The sequence below is a fragment of the Chrysemys picta genome, chromosome 5 (assembly GCF_011386835.1).
Source record: "Chrysemys picta bellii isolate R12L10 chromosome 5, ASM1138683v2, whole genome shotgun sequence".
In the NCBI taxonomy this organism is placed as follows: Eukaryota; Metazoa; Chordata; order Testudines; family Emydidae; genus Chrysemys; species Chrysemys picta.
Window position 1 is genome coordinate 140,643,252 of NC_088795.1, and position 18,441 is coordinate 140,661,692.

General features: G+C 40.4%; 1 protein-coding gene across 48 annotated transcripts in view; it reads right to left on the bottom strand.

Moving 5' to 3' along the window:
* The window catches only part of ZNF638 (zinc finger protein 638), a 70,705-nt gene that overhangs the window by 16,431 nt on the left and 35,833 nt on the right, over positions 1-18,441 (bottom strand). For 28 of the 48 annotated variants that reach the window (XM_065597343.1, XM_065597342.1, XM_065597341.1 and 25 more), the window contains 10 exons: positions 16,327-16,542; positions 16,166-16,234; positions 16,015-16,083; positions 14,582-14,634; positions 12,188-12,319; positions 11,886-12,014; positions 11,303-11,344; positions 9,989-10,129; positions 6,646-6,771; positions 389-438 (listed from right to left, as the gene is read on the bottom strand). In XM_065597343.1, coding sequence (XP_065453415.1) covers positions 389-438; positions 6,646-6,771; positions 9,989-10,129; positions 11,303-11,344; positions 11,886-12,014; positions 12,188-12,319; positions 14,582-14,634; positions 16,015-16,083; positions 16,166-16,234; positions 16,327-16,542 — 1,027 coding nt within the window. The remainder of the gene's footprint in view (positions 1-388; positions 439-6,645; positions 6,772-9,988; positions 10,130-11,302; positions 11,345-11,885; positions 12,015-12,187; positions 12,320-14,581; positions 14,635-16,014; positions 16,084-16,165; positions 16,235-16,326; positions 16,543-18,441) is intronic. The other 20 variants (XM_065597350.1, XM_065597348.1, XM_065597338.1 and 17 more) reach the window with 1 other exon arrangement.

An 18,441-nucleotide genomic window follows, 5' to 3' on the forward strand; every position in this document is an offset into this window, starting at 1 on the left:
ATCCTGGACCAGTTGAAATTAATGACAAAACTATTGACTTTAATAGGGCCAGGATTTCACCATTTCTCCATGCTCATTCAGACCCCAGACTCTCAAGCAAACACACATTTAAAAAAACAACAACAAAAAAACAAAAGAAAAAAACCTCTGCAATTTAAGAAAGTAAATGTCTTTGATACACAGGACAGAGAGAGAACTAAAAAAAAAAAGGAAGTGGCAGTAGGTAACTACTAGCACATCTCTAAACAATCCAATTGCAGTTTTTTCCCCTTTATACATAGCTTGCTTTTGAGAGAAATGTGTAGTAGACTACTTAATTCATCAATCATGGAGGGCCACTTTTTGAACAGTGCATACAGAAATTAACTTAAATATTTGAAAAGCATACCTTCCTTTACTTGGTTCTTGGTTTTTCAGCTCTTTTTTTGTAACTTCAGCCTATAACATAAAATCACCGAGTGTTGAACATCTATGCAATTCAGAAATAACAGCACAAAAAAGTATATATGCCCAATACACCCAGTTAAAAGCACCACATAGCCCATTTATAACTACACCTGAAAGATCAAATGACAGTGAATAATGCAAGTCATTCTAAAAGGTCTTCTCATTTCAGAACACATTTCATAAGATGTGGTTTAGCCTGACGTCTTGTGGCTCTTTATAGCTGTGATGACTTTGAAAGGACCTAGCATTTAGTTTTTGTTACGTGGCGGGGGGGAAATAGGGAGGAGGAAGTGTGTTAAACATATTTCCCCTGTTCTAAGCAGCACCCTCTTTCTGGTCCTTAGTATCCCCACCAATGTAAGATGTAGTGCTCTGATACAACCATGGTTTGTCTGTCAAGAGACAGATATGCAGAGGACATAAATTACCTATAAATAAGATATTCTAATGTATGTTCTAAATACAACAAATGTCACAGCTGTACTAAGCTAAAGGTTTGACTCCGCCCTCCAAAATGTGCTGATGTGACACCTGTTTCTTAGAGGATAATCAATCCATTTTGTTTTTAAAATAATTAAACTCACTTCTTAAAATTTAGGGACTATGTCCTCTGAAAAACAAACCACTAACAATCCAAGCTCTCCAGCTGCTATGATGGGGAGTAAAGTTCTAACAACCTTTTAAGTAGTAACAGGGACTTTGAAAGTGGCAGTGCTAGGCTTTGGTTCAAAGTAGAAATATAGTGTTTAGAACTATATTATACTAAATTAAAGAATATCACCTTTAGAAAGAATTGCAGGTATACTCTAATGACAAAAACTGTTCTGGAACCCATTTTCAGATCATATGATTTCAGTATTATCACTTCTCTCCCATCCATCCAACACCAGATTTTAGTAATAGAGTAAAGAAAGTCAGTTTGTACACTTTGTAACTGGATCATGCTTGGAAATAAGAAAAATATAGCTTAACTGTTTGTTGGTTTTTCAGAATAAATTAAAAAGGTAATGGGAGGCTTTTTAGAGAAAAGAATGCATCTGGGGAAATAGAGCTGGCACTCTTGGGCTCTACAGAAAGTGGATAACAGGATGTTTCACCACTGTAAAACTCAAAGAAGGGTGATGCACACTGAGAGGTTGCTGGGATTGGAAGCAGCAAGGAACAAAGGAGGACTCATCCTCTCCGTACTCAGGTGACCCACTACAGGCACTTTCCTCTCCTACCCAGCTACGCATAACAGAACTCGGAAGCACTGGAAAGTACACCTACAAAGTACAGATTTTGGATTGTGGCGTGAAAATTGTAAGGCCCTATTCACATAGATTAGAACAGTGCTAGATAAAAGCATGTTTAAAGGACAAGATCAGCTCTAATTTAGAACCAAACAACGTAGGTGTTGTAAAAGCATCTTTTTTACAACACCTAATAGAAGTATTTCCATAGGTTTTAAAAATATCAATAGAAATGTAATAGAAATAGATGATGCTCCCCTGCATTGCAAGCAATGTGGCATTGGGCTAGTACACGAGAACATGAAAGTAAACTGATTTTCAGTTTTAAGATGACAAACACAAGATGTAAACAAGAGTAAAAAGTTAAAATGTTAAGACTTTCAATTTTAAAATAACTTTAGGTGTTACTAGTATCATAGGTAAGGAATTTTTTTTTATATCAAATGGGTTTTAACATGAATGTTCATTTAGGCATGGTTGCTGCTAACAATGTTGATATACGCTGCTTTCATGAGGCTAGAAGGTGTAGTAACAGTATTATTCTATGTCCACACCTATAAGCCATCTTCAGATGTATGGGCTGTACACATATAGGTGTGTTTACATTAGACACGTTAGTATTCACACAACAGCCACCAAATGGTGAAATACCATCAGCATCACCCACTTACATAGGCATGGCTCAAGACATTTTTACCACTGTGTCGAACACACAGGCGTTGTCACTACTGTCAAGACCACCTGCAGGTTTTCATAACAGTGGTAAAAACGCCTGAGCCCTATCTCCCCTACTGCTTGTATGCAGATGTTGCCATGTTGTTGGAGACTGACTGCTATATGGACACTAGTTTTTCCCTTGTATCCTCCAAAGCACAGAGGAGGAAAAAAATGCTGCTCTGAAAGCACAGAGTGCTGGAAGCTGCTCTTTGTTTGCACTGAGCTCTAATTTCATTAAACGTGTATTGTAACAAAGCCACGTTATCTGGTGCTAAGCAAGACATGGGCAATGGTTACAGAAAGCACATTTGCATCTTACAATGCATCTGAAGGAGTGGCCCTTGGGTGCTGTTGTCTGGACTTTACTGTGGCTACTTGGATGATGCGGGGGTTCAGGACAGGGTGGGAGAATAAGAACTTAGCTCCCTTAGCCATGAAAAAGCACTGCTTATCTGCCCTCTTGGAGGTAGGAACACGGGCAGCTGGTGTATGCTGTACCAGTTCTTGCTGGTTCCAGTATGGCCTCATTCAATGGGACTGCTACTTGACTGGATCCCATAGGCTAGAGGACGACCAAGAGCGTGTGTTGTGGGTCCTGGACCTCCTATAAGGCAATCTGAAGCTGTTCTCCCACTCTCTGAAGCAGCTCTTTGAATTGTTTGTGGTTGTCCAGAGGAGACAGAGGCTGGAGCAACTGCCTCATTGGGCAAGATGATACACCTGTCAGTTCGGGTGGCACCAGCAGATTTGGCGCATTTTCCTCTTCTTCTTCCATAGGCTCAGGAGGTTCCAATTAGCCTCTTGAAAGGAAGTGTGGTAAGATTCCCTATCACTGATATCATAGACTCTGGGAGCCGTACACCCACATCCCAGTAAGATCATCATGAGAGGTTGGAAGTAGGTTGTGATGGCACTGGGTATCATCATTTCCAAGGAGTGCGCTTCGGCAGACAAAACAGGTACAAGGAGATTCTCGATCCTCTTTGTCTGGTTGAACTCTCTTGGTGGAGAAGACAACTGTTTCACTGGTACATCTAACTCACCTGATGGTGAAAAAGTTGGGTACAGTTCTACTGGCAGTGCTGTCAGTACCAATGTTGAGAAACCACAGATATAGGATGGGGTAAGGAGATGGACTTCTCCCTGAGTCCATCACTTCTTCCACTTAGTTTTATATCAGTCTAGCTGAAACTTCCTGTTTTAGACAGATTTTTCTGAACTTCAGCTGAAAATCTTCTTTCAATGAATGCAAGCCAGCCAGCATCCCCGGTGTCTGATGTAACAATGCTGGATCCAGTTGTAGAAACCGACTATTGTTCTGAAAGACTGTCACGCAGAGCAGGCAAAGTGACCAGAGGCTGCAGTGAGAGGTTCACCAGACCTGAATATCTGACATGGAGCCCAGACTAGAGCTCCTTCTGGAGCAGAACACTTGGCCTTCCTTGTACAGGTCTATGGCAAACCGGTCTATTGATGGGTATCCTCATTTGCGAAAGATGCTCTAAACAGTGGATCCATGGTCAACCATTCAGTTGTTCGAGAGCTGTCTGCTGAAGTAACCTATTAGTGAGTTCTTAATGCCTGAAAGGCACAAGGCCATAGGCTTGGATGTCAAAATGAGGAGAAAAAAAAAATCCTAGAAGGTTCTGCTAGGCTCAGTGGTGGCATCAAATTTGCTGCTGGGAGGAAGATGCTCAATGGAAGGGGTGAAGGATTGTCTGCACTGGAACCTCTGCTCCTTCCTTGGTGGTTCTAAAGTCCTCTCAAGGTTGTAGTCGTACTAAGGAGAGGAACACTGACTGAAGGAGCTTAGGTCTTGCTTGCTTCCTTCATTCTTGGGGCTGGGAAATACAGGACCCAGGGAACAGGACAGCCTGGAGTCCTTCAATGAACAGAGGGCCTCACTGGTCTCTGAACTGGTCACTGCCCTTTGAGGAAAGGTCTTTGATTGGGATTTGAACTTCCCTGGTTATCCCCAATGCCTAGAGCCAAGGTGATCGTCTCTGTACCACAGGTACAGTCATGGAGCATGCCATTGCATATGCATCTAGTGCTGCTTATAGGGAAGTGCAGGCTACCAGCTAGCTGCTGCCCCTCATTCTTTAGAAAGTAGAACCTCAGAGTTATGAGCACCAGAGTTATGTACGGATCAGTCAACTGCTCACCTCCTTTGGAACTGGAAATAGGCAATCAGGCAGCAGCAGAGACCCCAAAAAAAGCAAATACAGTACAGTACTGTGTTAAATGTAAAGTACTAAAAAATAAAGGGAAAGCAGCATTTTTCTTCTGCATAGTAAAGTTTCAAAGCTGTATTAAGTCAATGTTCAGATGCAAACTTTTGAAAGAACCATGTTTTGTGATTTACATGAAAGGGAGGGAGAGATCAGTCCCTACTGTGCACCAAAAGAGAGGAAGAAAAGGAGTAGGCCTCCTCCAAAGGTTGGGCTGTTCTTTCAGGCATACTAGCGTGCTCTAATGTCCACTCTACTTGAGAGGGAGATGGAGTCAGTACTTCCGATACCTCTCTTGCCTGTGGTTCAAGATCATCAATGCCAGAATGGAGGCGGATGACCAAGGCCTGTTGGTTGATGTAGCACAGGAGCTCTGGATGGAATCTTGTCTCACCAAGCTGTTCACTGGGAGGGACTGACCAGAGGACCAAGGTTTAGCCGTGTCCTTCCTTTTGGGGTACGAGAGGCTTGCATAGGGCGCTCCATGAGGAACAATTTTAGGCATGCCTTTCTATCTTTCCGAGTCCAATTAGAGGAGGAGTGACATATTGGACATTGCTAAGGAATATATCCCTCTCCTACACAAAAGAGGCAATTGAAATGTCTGTCGCAAAGCAGCACTCAAGCATCACACGAGGGGCAGGTTTTGAATCCAAGGGATTTCGCTTCTGCCATATTGTGCAAGCCCACATATAAGGGAATGGTGAAGGGACCAGTCTAAGAACTAAATAATTGATTGAACAAGTTTTGTTTCTTGCCTACAAGCAAGACGACTAACATTTAATTAGTTTACTAGCAATACAAGTAACACACACTAATAGCAGCACAGTGCACAGAGAAGCAGACAGACACTGCAGAGGTTCAGTCTCGCTGTCTGATGCAGTAAGGAGGAACTGGGCCTGCTCTGCCTTTTATACCCTCAGGTGCAGGAGATGCAAGGACATCTAGGGCACAGGCATGGCCCCAACAGACATTACTAGCCAAAAGAATCGGATTGTACGTGCATGAGGTGCATGCACACCAACGGTAGGATCCAAGTAGATTACAACTCAAAAAAGAATCCTTATCTACCCGAAGACTACCAAGAAGCTCAATTTTGTTTTCAAATACTTAGAATCTGGCTGTTCACATGGATTAGTCAAAGCCTCACTCTGAGTGACCAGTTAGCCAATGATGTTGTCACAGTTGTGTCTGAACTCCCAACAGTGAACAATTGGGACTGCATGACTAAACAAAAAATTCCTACATCCCTGTTAAATGGGGGTGGGAAGGAGGGTAGGAGAAATGGAGAGAGGTTAATGTGAAGACCAAAATAAAATTATCTTATGGGGACACGGTGGAGAGAGGCAGCGGGAAATGTGCAGCTGGAGAGTGGGGGGAAGATTAAGTTCTAAACTGACCCTTCTCTCTTTCACATCAGCTGTAATTTGCGGTGCTTTCAGCCATATTCAGTAATTTCTCTTGTAAAAGATAAATTTGGGGGCTGTTCAATGCTCCAAAGTTAGTTTTTATAAAAGAAAGTAACTTAAGTGGCTGCTGGCCCACAAACTGATGCTCAAACAACAGTTGGTTGGGGATTTTTTAGGGGAGGAGGAGGCTGAAAAAGATCAGCGAACCTTAAAATTAAGTATTTTCAAAACCAAAGGGAAAAGGTGCTTCTAACCATTTTTCTATTATTTTCCTCTTAACCCTTTGATAGAAGATACTTTTAATAGGGGGAAGAGATTCCATAAAACACAAAGTTGATTGTAAAAGATATTCCAAGAAAATAAAAGCAAATTAAGCAGTAGTACTGTAATCTCAATATGCTATTCTAGGGTGCACATTAGTAGATTGTTGGAACATTTCTCTAGTAGCCGTAGGCACTCAAACTTTGGCTTTGACTCTCAGTGCACCTGAGGTTCAGGACTCCAAGGTAATGTGCACCAACAAGACTGGTGTTTACTTTCGTTTAGCAAAAGGCTAGATAGACAACTTTTTTTGCTTTTGTGGGCTAACCAAAAAGACAATGGTCTTACCTCTGCAAGTTCTGTCCTTGGTGATAGCATACAAGTCAGTGTATTTTCACCCATGTTATATGGGTACTGTTTTAGGAAGCAGCACATTGATTTAGCTGAGTCAGGACTATCTAGCTGAAGAATTGCCTTTAAAAAAAATGTAAAAAATGAGCACATGGATTTATTTATTCTATTTTGAACGCATAATTAAAAAATAAAGCCAACACTTTTCTAAGTAACAATACTGGTTAGGTTTGCTTTCCTTAGTTGAGCGCACCAACATAGGTTTACTAAAGTGACGTTGCTATTGCATCTGGCTTATTTCCTCAGCTGTACTGATATTTCTAGGACCTTTTCATTACCTTAAAAAAAAGACAAGGTAGGTGAGGTAATATTCACTGGAGCAACTTCTGTCGGTGAAAGAGAAGCTTTTGAGCTGCACAGAGCTCTTCTTTAGAGCTGGGAAAGCTACTCAGAATATCACAACTAAATACAAGGTGGAATAAACTGTTTAAAACAAGTAGTCGCCACATATTTTAAGAGACCATTCAAGGTGAAATGGTCCATTAACACCTCTGCAATCATGAGACAAAAAAGAGGGGTCGGTGGGTTACAGATTGTTGTAATAAGCCATGAATCCAGTGTTTTTATTAAGACCTTGATTAATACCATCTCATTCCCTCTGGGGCACCTGGCGTTGGCCACTGTCGGAAGACAGGATACCCAGTATGGCCATTCTTATGTTCTATGTAAAAGGACAGCATTGCTCCCTGCCTCAGATATTTACAAGACAATGGACACCCCTCAGATACCCACCCCAAACTCATCCATTTAATTCTCACCTGTAACAATTTTACGTTTAACAACAAACTGCTTTGTCCAAACCATGGGAACAGCCACAGGTACTAGGATGGCTCCCCAACATACCAACCTCTTCATGTATGTAGTGTTATTGTAGCCATGTTAGGCCCAGGATATTAGAGAGACATGGTGGGTGAGGTAATACCTTTTATTGAACCAACTTCTGCTGATCAGAGACACAAGCTTTCAAGCTACACGGAGTTCTTCCTCAGGTCTGGGAAAGGTACTTAGAGAACTGTGTTTAGCTATGACACTTAGTACCTTTCCCAGACCTGAGGAAGAACTCCGTGTAGCTTGAAAGCTTGTCTCTTTCACCAGCGGAAGTTGGTTCAATAAAAGATATTACTTCACCCACCTTGTCTTTCTACCCTCTCCACAGGCCACTTTGAGGAAGAATTTCTGAACAAACCACAACACCAAAGATATAGCTCAGAAACATCGATAGTTTCATCCTCTGGATAAACGACCTAAACTCCCCTACAGATTTCAACCACAACTTTAACAACCACCACCCATCCATCAAACTCTCTCTAGAACACTCTCAAATTAGCATCAACTTCCTAGACACCATAATCAGCTTCAAGAACAGAACCCTACAGACAACTATATACAAGAAACCTAAGAATCACCACACTTACCTTCACAGATTCAGTAACCACTCAAAACACACCGAGAAATCTGTTAACTACAGCCAGGTACTCAGATACCACCGAATATGTTCCAAGAAGAAAGTCCAGAATACACACCTTAACACACTCAAAATCACCTAAGGACACTGCACCAGAGAAGTAGGTCACATCATGGAATGGGCTACTCAAATACCCAGAGAACCTGCTTCAACATGGGGGGAAAACCCCTCTGTAAGCATATCCCTAGCTGTTACCTACCACCCCACACCGGAACATAAAAAGGGCATCATTAAACAATTACAACCCATACTCGATGGAGAGCCACACCCTGAAAGAAATCTTTTCCAAACTTCCTCTTTTGGACTTGAAACAACCCCTCAACCTTGCCAAACTCATCATCAGAAACAAGCTCCCATAGACCAGGACTCACCAAATCAAAGCAAAACCAGACCCTGCAACAACCGATGTAAAACCTACAGACATATCTCCGCTTCTACGATGATCGACCCCCCTCCCCCACCAACTGTCAAGATCCATGGTCCTACACATAGAATCATAGAAAAGTAGGACTGGAAGGGACCAACAGGTCATCTAGTCCAGTCTCCTGCACTGCACTATCACGAGATATGGCGTATCTCATTCAGTGCCCTAAGTACCCCAATAACAACTATGTGGGTGAAACCAGACAATTACTATGCTCTCAAATGAACTTGCACAGAAAAATGATAAAGACAAAAGCTCCCTATCAACCTTGGGTGAACACTTTTCACCATATTATCAACTCTATATTGGACCTCTAAGTCCTTGTCCTAAAAGGACACCTGAACACCACCTTCAAAAGATGAGCCTGGGAGCTTAAATTCATAACTTTGCTAAACATTAAAAATCACGGTCTCAGGCCAGGTCTATGCTACACACTTACTTTGATATAACTACGTCACTCAAAGGTGTGAAAAATCCACACACCTGAGTGACGTAGTTATACCAGTGCAAATATTTGTAATAAAAAATAAATATAAAGTGAGCACTCTACACTTTGTATTCTGTGTTGTAACTGAAATCAATATATTTGAAAATGCAGAAAACATCCACAAATATTTAAATAATTAGTATTCTATTATTGTTTAACAGCGCGATTAATCGTGAAACTAATCGTGATTAATTTTTTTAATTGCACGATTAATCGCTTGACAGCCCTAATTAAAATATCAAACGAGACTTAAGAAAACAAGATAAAATGTTTCATGCTACTGATTAGAGCAGCAGCTGTTTTAGTAATTTAAAAAAATATATTTATATATTATTTTACATTTTAATTTAAAATACACAAAAAGATAAAACAAAAAATTAAAAATGTCAAAATCAAAACATTTTGTTTAAAAAAGCCAAAATGATTGGCTGTCTAAATGATTTCCTCAAAATTTTAGTTCTGTGGGAAATTCTAAAAAATCCATCTTTTGTTCTGAAACAGAAGAAAAGTTTTTCCAAAATATTGGAATTTCCCTGTGGAATGGGAGGTTTGGGTTTCTATCAGCTTTACCTCTCATTTCCCATCTTCAAAGGCACATATTTTGGTGGCTGTCTGTCTTGATAATTCCTTTTTCTTCCAAGCCTTCTGAAACTATTCCTGAACCAGCCAGAGTAGGTAATAACATATACCACTCCTTTTCTCTATGACGCAAAAAGCACTGGTTCATAACAACAATGGGCAAAATCAAGGTCCCAAATTTTAATCTCCAATCTCTGGAATAGCAGCATATGTTGCTAATGAGAGATTATCAGGTCACTTAATATACCTTTTTTTAAAATAGAAAATGAAGGGCCTCACACACCAAGATTAAAATATATATATATATATATATATATATATTTACCTTCTTTTTATTCTTCAACACAACATAGTGATCCACTTTCCCAAATCGAAGTCCCACGCAAACTACTTCAAGTTCTGTGTATCCATCATCTGGTAAGTTACCAAGATGCACAAACTGATTATATAAAGTTTCTGTATTTACCTAAAAGAAAAGCACAAAGACTGAACTTCAGAAATATTGTATTGAACTGGTAAATACAGAAAAGTTACTGTGACAATCCTGTCATATCTGAAGAGAAAAAATATTCATATATATCCTTTTACTCGGAGTTCAATTTCAATTTAGAATATTCAGTGAACCACAACATGTCTTCTATAAGAGTACTCCAGAAGAACTCTGCCTTCATCCTTTAACTGCTCATATTTTCAGAATTTCAATTTTGGTATACAAGGCCATATCCCAAAACAGTAAGAACTTTTCACTCCTTTAGAAAAAAAAACACTTACAGCCTATCACCTCAACTCTTGGCTGGAAAGGGATTTTATTTCTTGGGCAAATAAACCTATTTGTCTCCTGGTATTTCTTTGTCTTTGAATCATTCAAGAACAACGACTAGAAGCTGCGAAGTGGGGGCTTAAGAGTCAGCTTCTGAAAGAAGCTTGGAACTCTCTCTCACCTAGGAACTGACTAAGGAAGGAAGTCAGAGAGACAGAGCCTGAAAATGGAGTTCACTACAGAATGGCTGGTGCTCTGGGCTGACCAAAATGGACTATGCTTTAACTTTCATTTCTCTATGCTAACCTAAGGACACACTATATTGCCTTTCAGTTGACTAATAAACCCTACTGTTTTGAAAGCGCTGTACGAGTGTCACTGTAAATACTTGGTGAGGTCCATTAATCCCTGAATAGTGTACAAGTCTCTATCAAGAGTCCATCTCAGTTGGACTCACTGAGCTACAATGGCTGGCAGTTATAGTTTTATTAAAGTTGAGGGAGGGCAAGTGTGTGGAGAGAGAGAGAGAATGAATAGGAGGCTCTCCCAGGACTCCTACTAAACGCTTATTACCTGCACTTATTCATAGCGTGTATCTAAATAAAGTGTATGCTTACTCAGCTAACTTCTTGCTGGTCTATGAGCTCTCCTATTGACTACAGACTTCTAATTAAATAAAAAGTGTAGTAATAAAAAAAGAAGTGTCTTCTGTTTCTAATGTTAATTTTTAATATTTTTATTTAATGGATGCAACACTTACACAACATTTTATTAATTTTGATAGCACTCAGTGTAGCAGCTACACTCCCAAATTATAAAAATGTAAAAATTAGCAAATGGCTAAATTACTGACCAATTTTTAAAAAGTCTCTAACTTACCTTCGAGTTGGCATCTTTAATAATAGCAGTAAATATAGCTTCCTAGAAAGAAGAGACAGTGCGTTAAGGTAGGTTCTGAACTTTAGAAGATGGTTGATATGGCTGCATGTAATTGGAAGGCACAGCATCCCACTACTCCTACCAATAATATATCGAAACAGAACCTGAAAAGTTAAGATTGGGGCAACCATTCAAAATTCATGAGTTTGGTATTGCCAACCTTTCTCTCAAATTACTTTAATTATGATCTTCACATTCTCTTTGCCAAACAAAAATTCTGTCTACAACCGTATTCACTAAAATACTTCATAATGAAAATAGAAACACTAGGAAAGTAGTACAGTTGAGTTTTAAAATAGGATATACCCAAAGGGTTATAGAGAACCTATATTATGTGCCCAGGAAAGAGAGGAGGCAGGGCATACAATCAACATAACAATAACTTCAAACAGCAGGGACCTAATGGATATTAAGTAGAGAGAAATAGTCTAGACTGGCAGGGAGGTACTATAAAAATGGATGTTGAGTAACTGCAGTTATCCTGAACAGAAAAAAAAAATTGCTTCATATTTCATTTGCTTACCTCATCTTTTATGTTCTTGTATTCTGGTGCCATACTAATGCAAAGCTGATTTCCATCCACTGACATTGGGAAGCAGGTATAAAATTTAACCATGGAATCTGCAGATTTTTGATTTATTTCCAGATATGCCTTTTAAACAAAAAAGAAGTCTAAGTGGCCTCACAAAGCACAATAAAAAGGTAGAACTACTGTGTCCCCTTTAAGTTATTTCAACATCTGAACTTGTTACAAATTTCTTTGAGAGCTTCTTTAGGTGATGGTAATATACCAGACAACTTTTTTCTAATTACCAATTACAATACCTTTTTATGAGAAGACAAAATTAAAACATCTTTCAGTCCTCCAAATGGCTTTGATAGGTTGGAAACTTCCTCAACAGAATATCCTTTATCAGGTAAATTTGAAATAAGAACAACACACATGTCATCAAGTTCCTGCAAACAAAGGAAGGTACAGATTTTCACTAATCCTTGCTTATACTCTAAACCAACTGTCAGTCAGACTTTCTGAATTTAATTCTCATGGTTTATCTTAAAAGTGCATGTACTATTCTCAGATAAAAACGACATTAAACTGGAGTTAAGTCTGACTACATAGCAGATATTTAAGAATAAAATTACGGTGATGCTGTAATTATCTCAAAAGCAAGCATTACAAACCCAGAAAATTCAGAATTAAGATTAAGTAATTTCAAATATGTTAGGGTATGGAAACACACAGAGCACCCAAATCACCTTTATTCTGCGCTATATTGATGCCATGTAATAACCATGATTAGGGCATAGGAAAGTCTGCAGTCCCAGATTAGATTAAATCAATTTCTGAATACACACTAGATTTTTCCTGAATTTCCTGGGTTTGTAATTCTTGTTTCTGGAATCATTACAGCATTCCCATAATGATTTATGAACTTCATCTTTGTGTTTTTTCTTAATGTTACTAGATGATACTTCTAACTATTAAGAAGATACGTAGCACTGACCCCAAGCCTTTATTATTGTTATTATTATTATTATTTAACTTTTAGGGCCAGATGCACAAGGACACACTGGCTGCTTTATGTCACTCTGGAAGAGCACAAAGCAGCCAGTGTACTAGCCAGTTCCCCCCAGCTCCTGACCTCCACACATGCATACACACATCCCAGTTTTCTCTTCTCTCCCTTCCCATAAATGTCCTTGCACACCATCCACAAATAGCCTCCTTTTTTTATAGAGCAGAGATGGGTAGTTTTTTAAAAAAAAAAATATTTAGGATTATCAGTCATTTTTTACTATTATTCTTCACAAAACTTCTCCTTCAGAATGAGTCAATGAATAATATTCTTCTACAGAGATTTCCACAAACTACCCTCTTTCAAAATGGCTGCCAACTCCTAAAGTTCTCAATTAATGTGAGCTACAGGATTATAATTAACAGAATGACCTTCAAATTGGCCACTGCCTCCTAGTTCCAAATGAGACCGAAGCCAAGCGGCCTCAGGGAAGATGGTGGGTAGCATGACACCATCTTTAACCCCTGCAGAAGGAGAGGCTCTCCATTATGAAGAGCAAAAAAGAACCATTAATCCTAAAACAAAATCTTGAGATAAGCCAATGCACAAGATTTTAAGAGCAGGGTTAAGTATAGGGAAATTTGAAGGCTCTATATTCTTCCACTATTAATATAATTTGTTACATAAAAATGGCCTGACACAGGATGCTGAATTTCTCAAAAGACCCATTTAATGAATTTAAACTGAAACTAATTAACTGATTTACTTGTAATTTCTCAGAAAATTCATTCTGTACTCAAAGAGCAAGTACTATAATTTTCAAGAGGATATACTCTATTCTTCATAAAAACCAAAGTGGTTAAATTCCTGCTTTAAGAATAAAACTCAACTCAGCCTTAACTATGGATATGTGAGTGGCACTGCCATCATTTGTTAAGACTACCAGTGTATGCTAAGGGCACTGACCCAGCCTAAGGAGTTTACGCTCTAGCATGGCTGGTCAATGAACCTTAGTCAAAGAACATGGTAAGTCAGAGGGTCTTTATAATGAGGTGACGGCATCATATTACTGACATGAGTTAACATTTGTGAGCATCATGTAAGCAGTGAGTTTTAGAGAGGGGATTGGACTGAAGAGGGTGGCTGTCTAGAGCAATAAGGATGGGGGGTGGGGAGGGAGTTCCTGGCAAGGAGAAGGGCATGAAAGAGGGCACAAAAATGAGAACATGCTCTATAAAAGTTTGCAGGCTTTGGTCTGTAGACCACCAGCAGATACATGGAAGCTTTCCTGTTGGCCTACAGAATTAAACTTTTGAGAACCAAGGTGGAGCAGGGAAAGAGTTGGAGGAAAAATGGCCCATAAGAAAGTCTCTCTCTTTCAAAGTGGACTGCAGAATGAAGAGTTGAAGACTCATTGCTCTGTAACCTATATACATATTGAGATGGACCAAGACCATAACACTGATTGTAAAAATTACTCTCATTTACACATCTGCCTCTCTCACAGGGACCATCCCCTTCTGGGAAAAGAAGATGTGAAATCTGCAGAAGTTTCTTTGCTTGTCCTGTATATATTATGAATATAAACGGGAAGACCTGAGATCCTGGTAATGTCTACACAGGTATCTTTCACCAACATTGAATTAGTACTTGAAAAATATTTAAAGATTCAAATAATTTTGGTTTGAATGTGAAACCTGACCTTGCTAGCTGGCTCATTTGGTTCTTCGCTCTTTGTAGACTCTGCAGTAGCTTCTGGGGGGAAAAAGGGAGCAGGCGGAGGGATGTTTAAGTTAGTATATCTTTAAACATCATACAAGTATTTATATATTCAGGGAATGCCCATATAATCTGTCAAAATATTCTCATGCAAATGATCACTTGCTTAACTGTGCCATTTTAAGATTTATAGTTTCAATCCTTCTGAAGGCAATTTTCAAAGTGATAGAAAATACTGGGACATGTCTTCATTTACTGGACATGGAGAACATTACACTGGTAGTGCATACATGTAACAACTGGAATTACAAGCCAAATTTATTCAGAAAATAGTTTTTAATAGCAATGGGAATTTGCATTTGAAAAAATGCCATTATCTGAGGAGCTCACAATACGTTGTAGGCCAATGGTTCTCAAACTTTTGTACTGGTGACCCCTTTCACAAAGTAAGCCTCTAAGTGCAACCCCCCTTAAATATATTAAAAAGTGTTTTTAATTTATAACACCATTATAAATGCTGGAGGCAAAGCGGGGCTTGGGGTGGAGGCTGACAGCTCGCGACGCCCCAAGTAATAACCTCATGACCCCTTGAGGGGTCGTGACCCCCAGTTTGAGAAGCTCTGTTGTAGGCACTATGTCCATATAACAAGCATATTTTTGTAACCAGGTTGTTGACAATCAGCTGATCTGGTTACAAACACATCTGAGTTGTGCCCACATAAGAAATCACTCATGATTCTGTATCCTCCCCTATGAAGCTGCCTAACTGTGTTTATATCCGTGCATTCTGCGAAAAGTACATGCAGCTATCGCATGGTGTTTCAGAAGACAACACAGTGCCCAGAAAAAATGCAAACAGAGCAGCATCTTAACATACAGGGAAGTGGTCCTGACCACAAAGTTGTGAGGGACCAACCAAATTTGCGATGCAGGCATAGTAAAAAGGGGCTCATCTATATTGCAAAAATACCTGTCTCCCTGCAACTACTTCAGCAACCATGAGCTACCATCAGCAGCTGGCAAGGGCAGAACACTATGAGGTACACAGTAACCGAGTATTAACCATGTTTTGTGTGAATAAACCCTATTTAGAACCAAGAACGTCAGTAACTGGTTAGAACCCCAGTTATAAGAATGTAACCAGGGCCTATTTTAATTAATTTTACATAGGTAAACTGAGGCACCAAGATTAAATGAGTTGGTAGGAGAGTTGGGAATAAACATAGGAATGCTCATGCCTTTCCTCTAACCACTTGTAAATAAATAACTTATGCTCCATTGAATGCTACAAATGAAAAGTGCTATAACAAGAGGTAAGTATTATACACCCCGAAGATGTATATTTTCTCATTACAGTCTTTCCTGAGCCCCTGCTGCAAAATAAGTTTGCTTGCATGTTTTTCTCCATGAACCTACTTGAAGCATTTTCCTTCTTGGTACTTTCAGCTGTCTTCACGTCCACAGTGTTCTTGGCCTCAAGATTTTCTATACGAAAATATTCTCATTTAGTTTGCAAATACAGACAGGTTTTTGACAGAAGTGAATAACTGTTTAGACTGCAATTTACCTTTGTTGGCTATAGATTCCATAGACTGATTTGATTCCACCTCCAGAGCAGAAGTCAGTGTAATTTTCTCTACAAGAACAATTTTAAAGGAGCCATCAGATCAATAGTAGCTTCACATAACTTAATACAACATTTCAGATAGTGTATCATTACAAACTTACCTTGCACAGCTACAGGTTTACTAATTTCTTTGGCCTCATCGTCTCCAGCTTTCTTAGGTTCTGTGGTCTTCCTAGCCTCTACAGCCTTCTTAGATTCTGTGGCCGTCTTAGTCTCTACAGCCCGCTTCGGTTCTGTGACTCTCTTAGGTTTTGCATCCTTCTTTTTGGATTCTGCAGACTTCTTAGGATCAATACGCTTCTTTTCATTAGGTTTTGCTGTGATGGGAAAGGAAGAACAAAGCATTCATTATTTCAGCATATTTAAATTACCTAGTTTGCAAACAAATATATAATACAACTCCTCTTAAATGGATGTCTTAGGCCTCAGTGATCATCTCCAGCTCAACTTAAACGTATTTGTGATTATCTGACCCCTCCTCCCACAAAACAAAACAAAACCACCCACACTATTTTCTCATTGTTTCTGGAACAGGACATAGAACTATTTAACTAAACTCTTGCTTTTTTTGTTGGTTTCTTTTTGCTTACTTATGGACACAAGATGGATATTTGTAGGACAGATGTACCGTATATACTCGTTCATAACCTGGATTTTTCTTAGTAAAAAAGGGAAGCATCAGAGAAGGGGGTTGGCTTATGAACAGGTATAGAGAGGAAGAGGTGGGACACAGCCCCTCCCCCCAACAGAGGGGGCAAGGAGAGGCAGCACAGCAAGCAGAGCCAGAAGGGAAGAGGCGGGGCCAGAGTCTCTCCGCTTCTGGCCACACTGCTCTCCCCCGAGCCTCCGAAGCAGCTGCAGTTCTGGGGCTGGCAGGCTGCGGCCGCGCCGCCAGCCCAGCCCACCGGAGCAGGCTGCGGCCAGGCCAGAGACATCCTCTCCTGGCCTGCCCCAGCTAAGGTAGGAAGGGATGGGATAGGGAGAATGTGGGGGTCCCAGGCTAGGGGTGGGGTCATGTGGGGGGTGGTCACAGGGTTACTCCCCTGACCCCTAGCTTCCCTTTCCCCTCCCCCCCAAAAAAATTTCCCCACCAGTTGCTGTCCTGTCAGGGTAAGCTGCTGGCGGGCAGGACACTTTGTTTACTTAGGTTTACCTCCGTGCCTGCAGACACTTAAGGTAAACAAACCGTCTCGGTTCACCAGCGGCTTATCCTGATGGCCCGGGAGCCAAAGTTCGCCAACCCCTGAATTATAGGATCGGCTTATGAATGGGTCATAAAAAAATTTCCATTTTTACTTATCCGTCTTGGGGGGGGCGGGGGCGGCTTATAAACGAACCAGCTTATGATAGAGTATATATGGTGATTTTTTCTGATCCCTAAAAGCTGTTGTCTATAAGTAACAGGTAAGATGTAGAGAACACAGATGTACCGGGAGGGGTGGGGGCGGGGAGGTGAGGTGGTCTCCTGACCTGACTCAGACACTGGTCAAAGTGAGCACTCCTTCATTAACAGTCTGAGCTTAATTTCCCTGTTCTTCCATGCCCTAGACTTGGCAGCTAGGCAGAAATTGCACGTCTGGGAGACATGAGATTCCGCCAAGCAACAGACACATTTAGTGTGGCCATCCCTCACAGGTATAGCCTCTGGGCAAGAGACACAGCATCTGAAGCCTGGACAGCCAGGCATTCCCTACCAGGAAGACAAGGCTCCACAAGGAGGAAAAAAAATTATCCTCTTACTAGCTAACTAGAACCATTACTAACAACTAATTGCAATAACTAATCTTCAGCAACCATAAATGAATACAAAATAGCCGAGGCATGCTCGAGGCGGACAAACTAGAACTCGATCTCAGGCCAAGGCTATGGGGAAGGAACTGCGGGCAGTTCATCTGCACATCCCTATATAGCCTTGATGTGCATCATGAGGAGGCACAGGGCACATGTGTGGGCCGGATAGGCTCTGCTAGTGGAAAAAGCTCCGATCAAGGGCTTGAGAAGTGGATGCATACCTGAATTGGCATGGCCATAGGGACACCACTCAAAGAATTGGTCTCTCTCTGTTTTTACAATACCAAGCACACAGAAGATTTTCAGTAATTACTAACCACTATTTTCTGATGATGGGAGACTTTAATCACCCTGATATCTGCTGGGAGAGCAATACAGCGGTGCACAGACAATCCAGGAAGTTTTTGGAAAGTGTAGGGGACAAT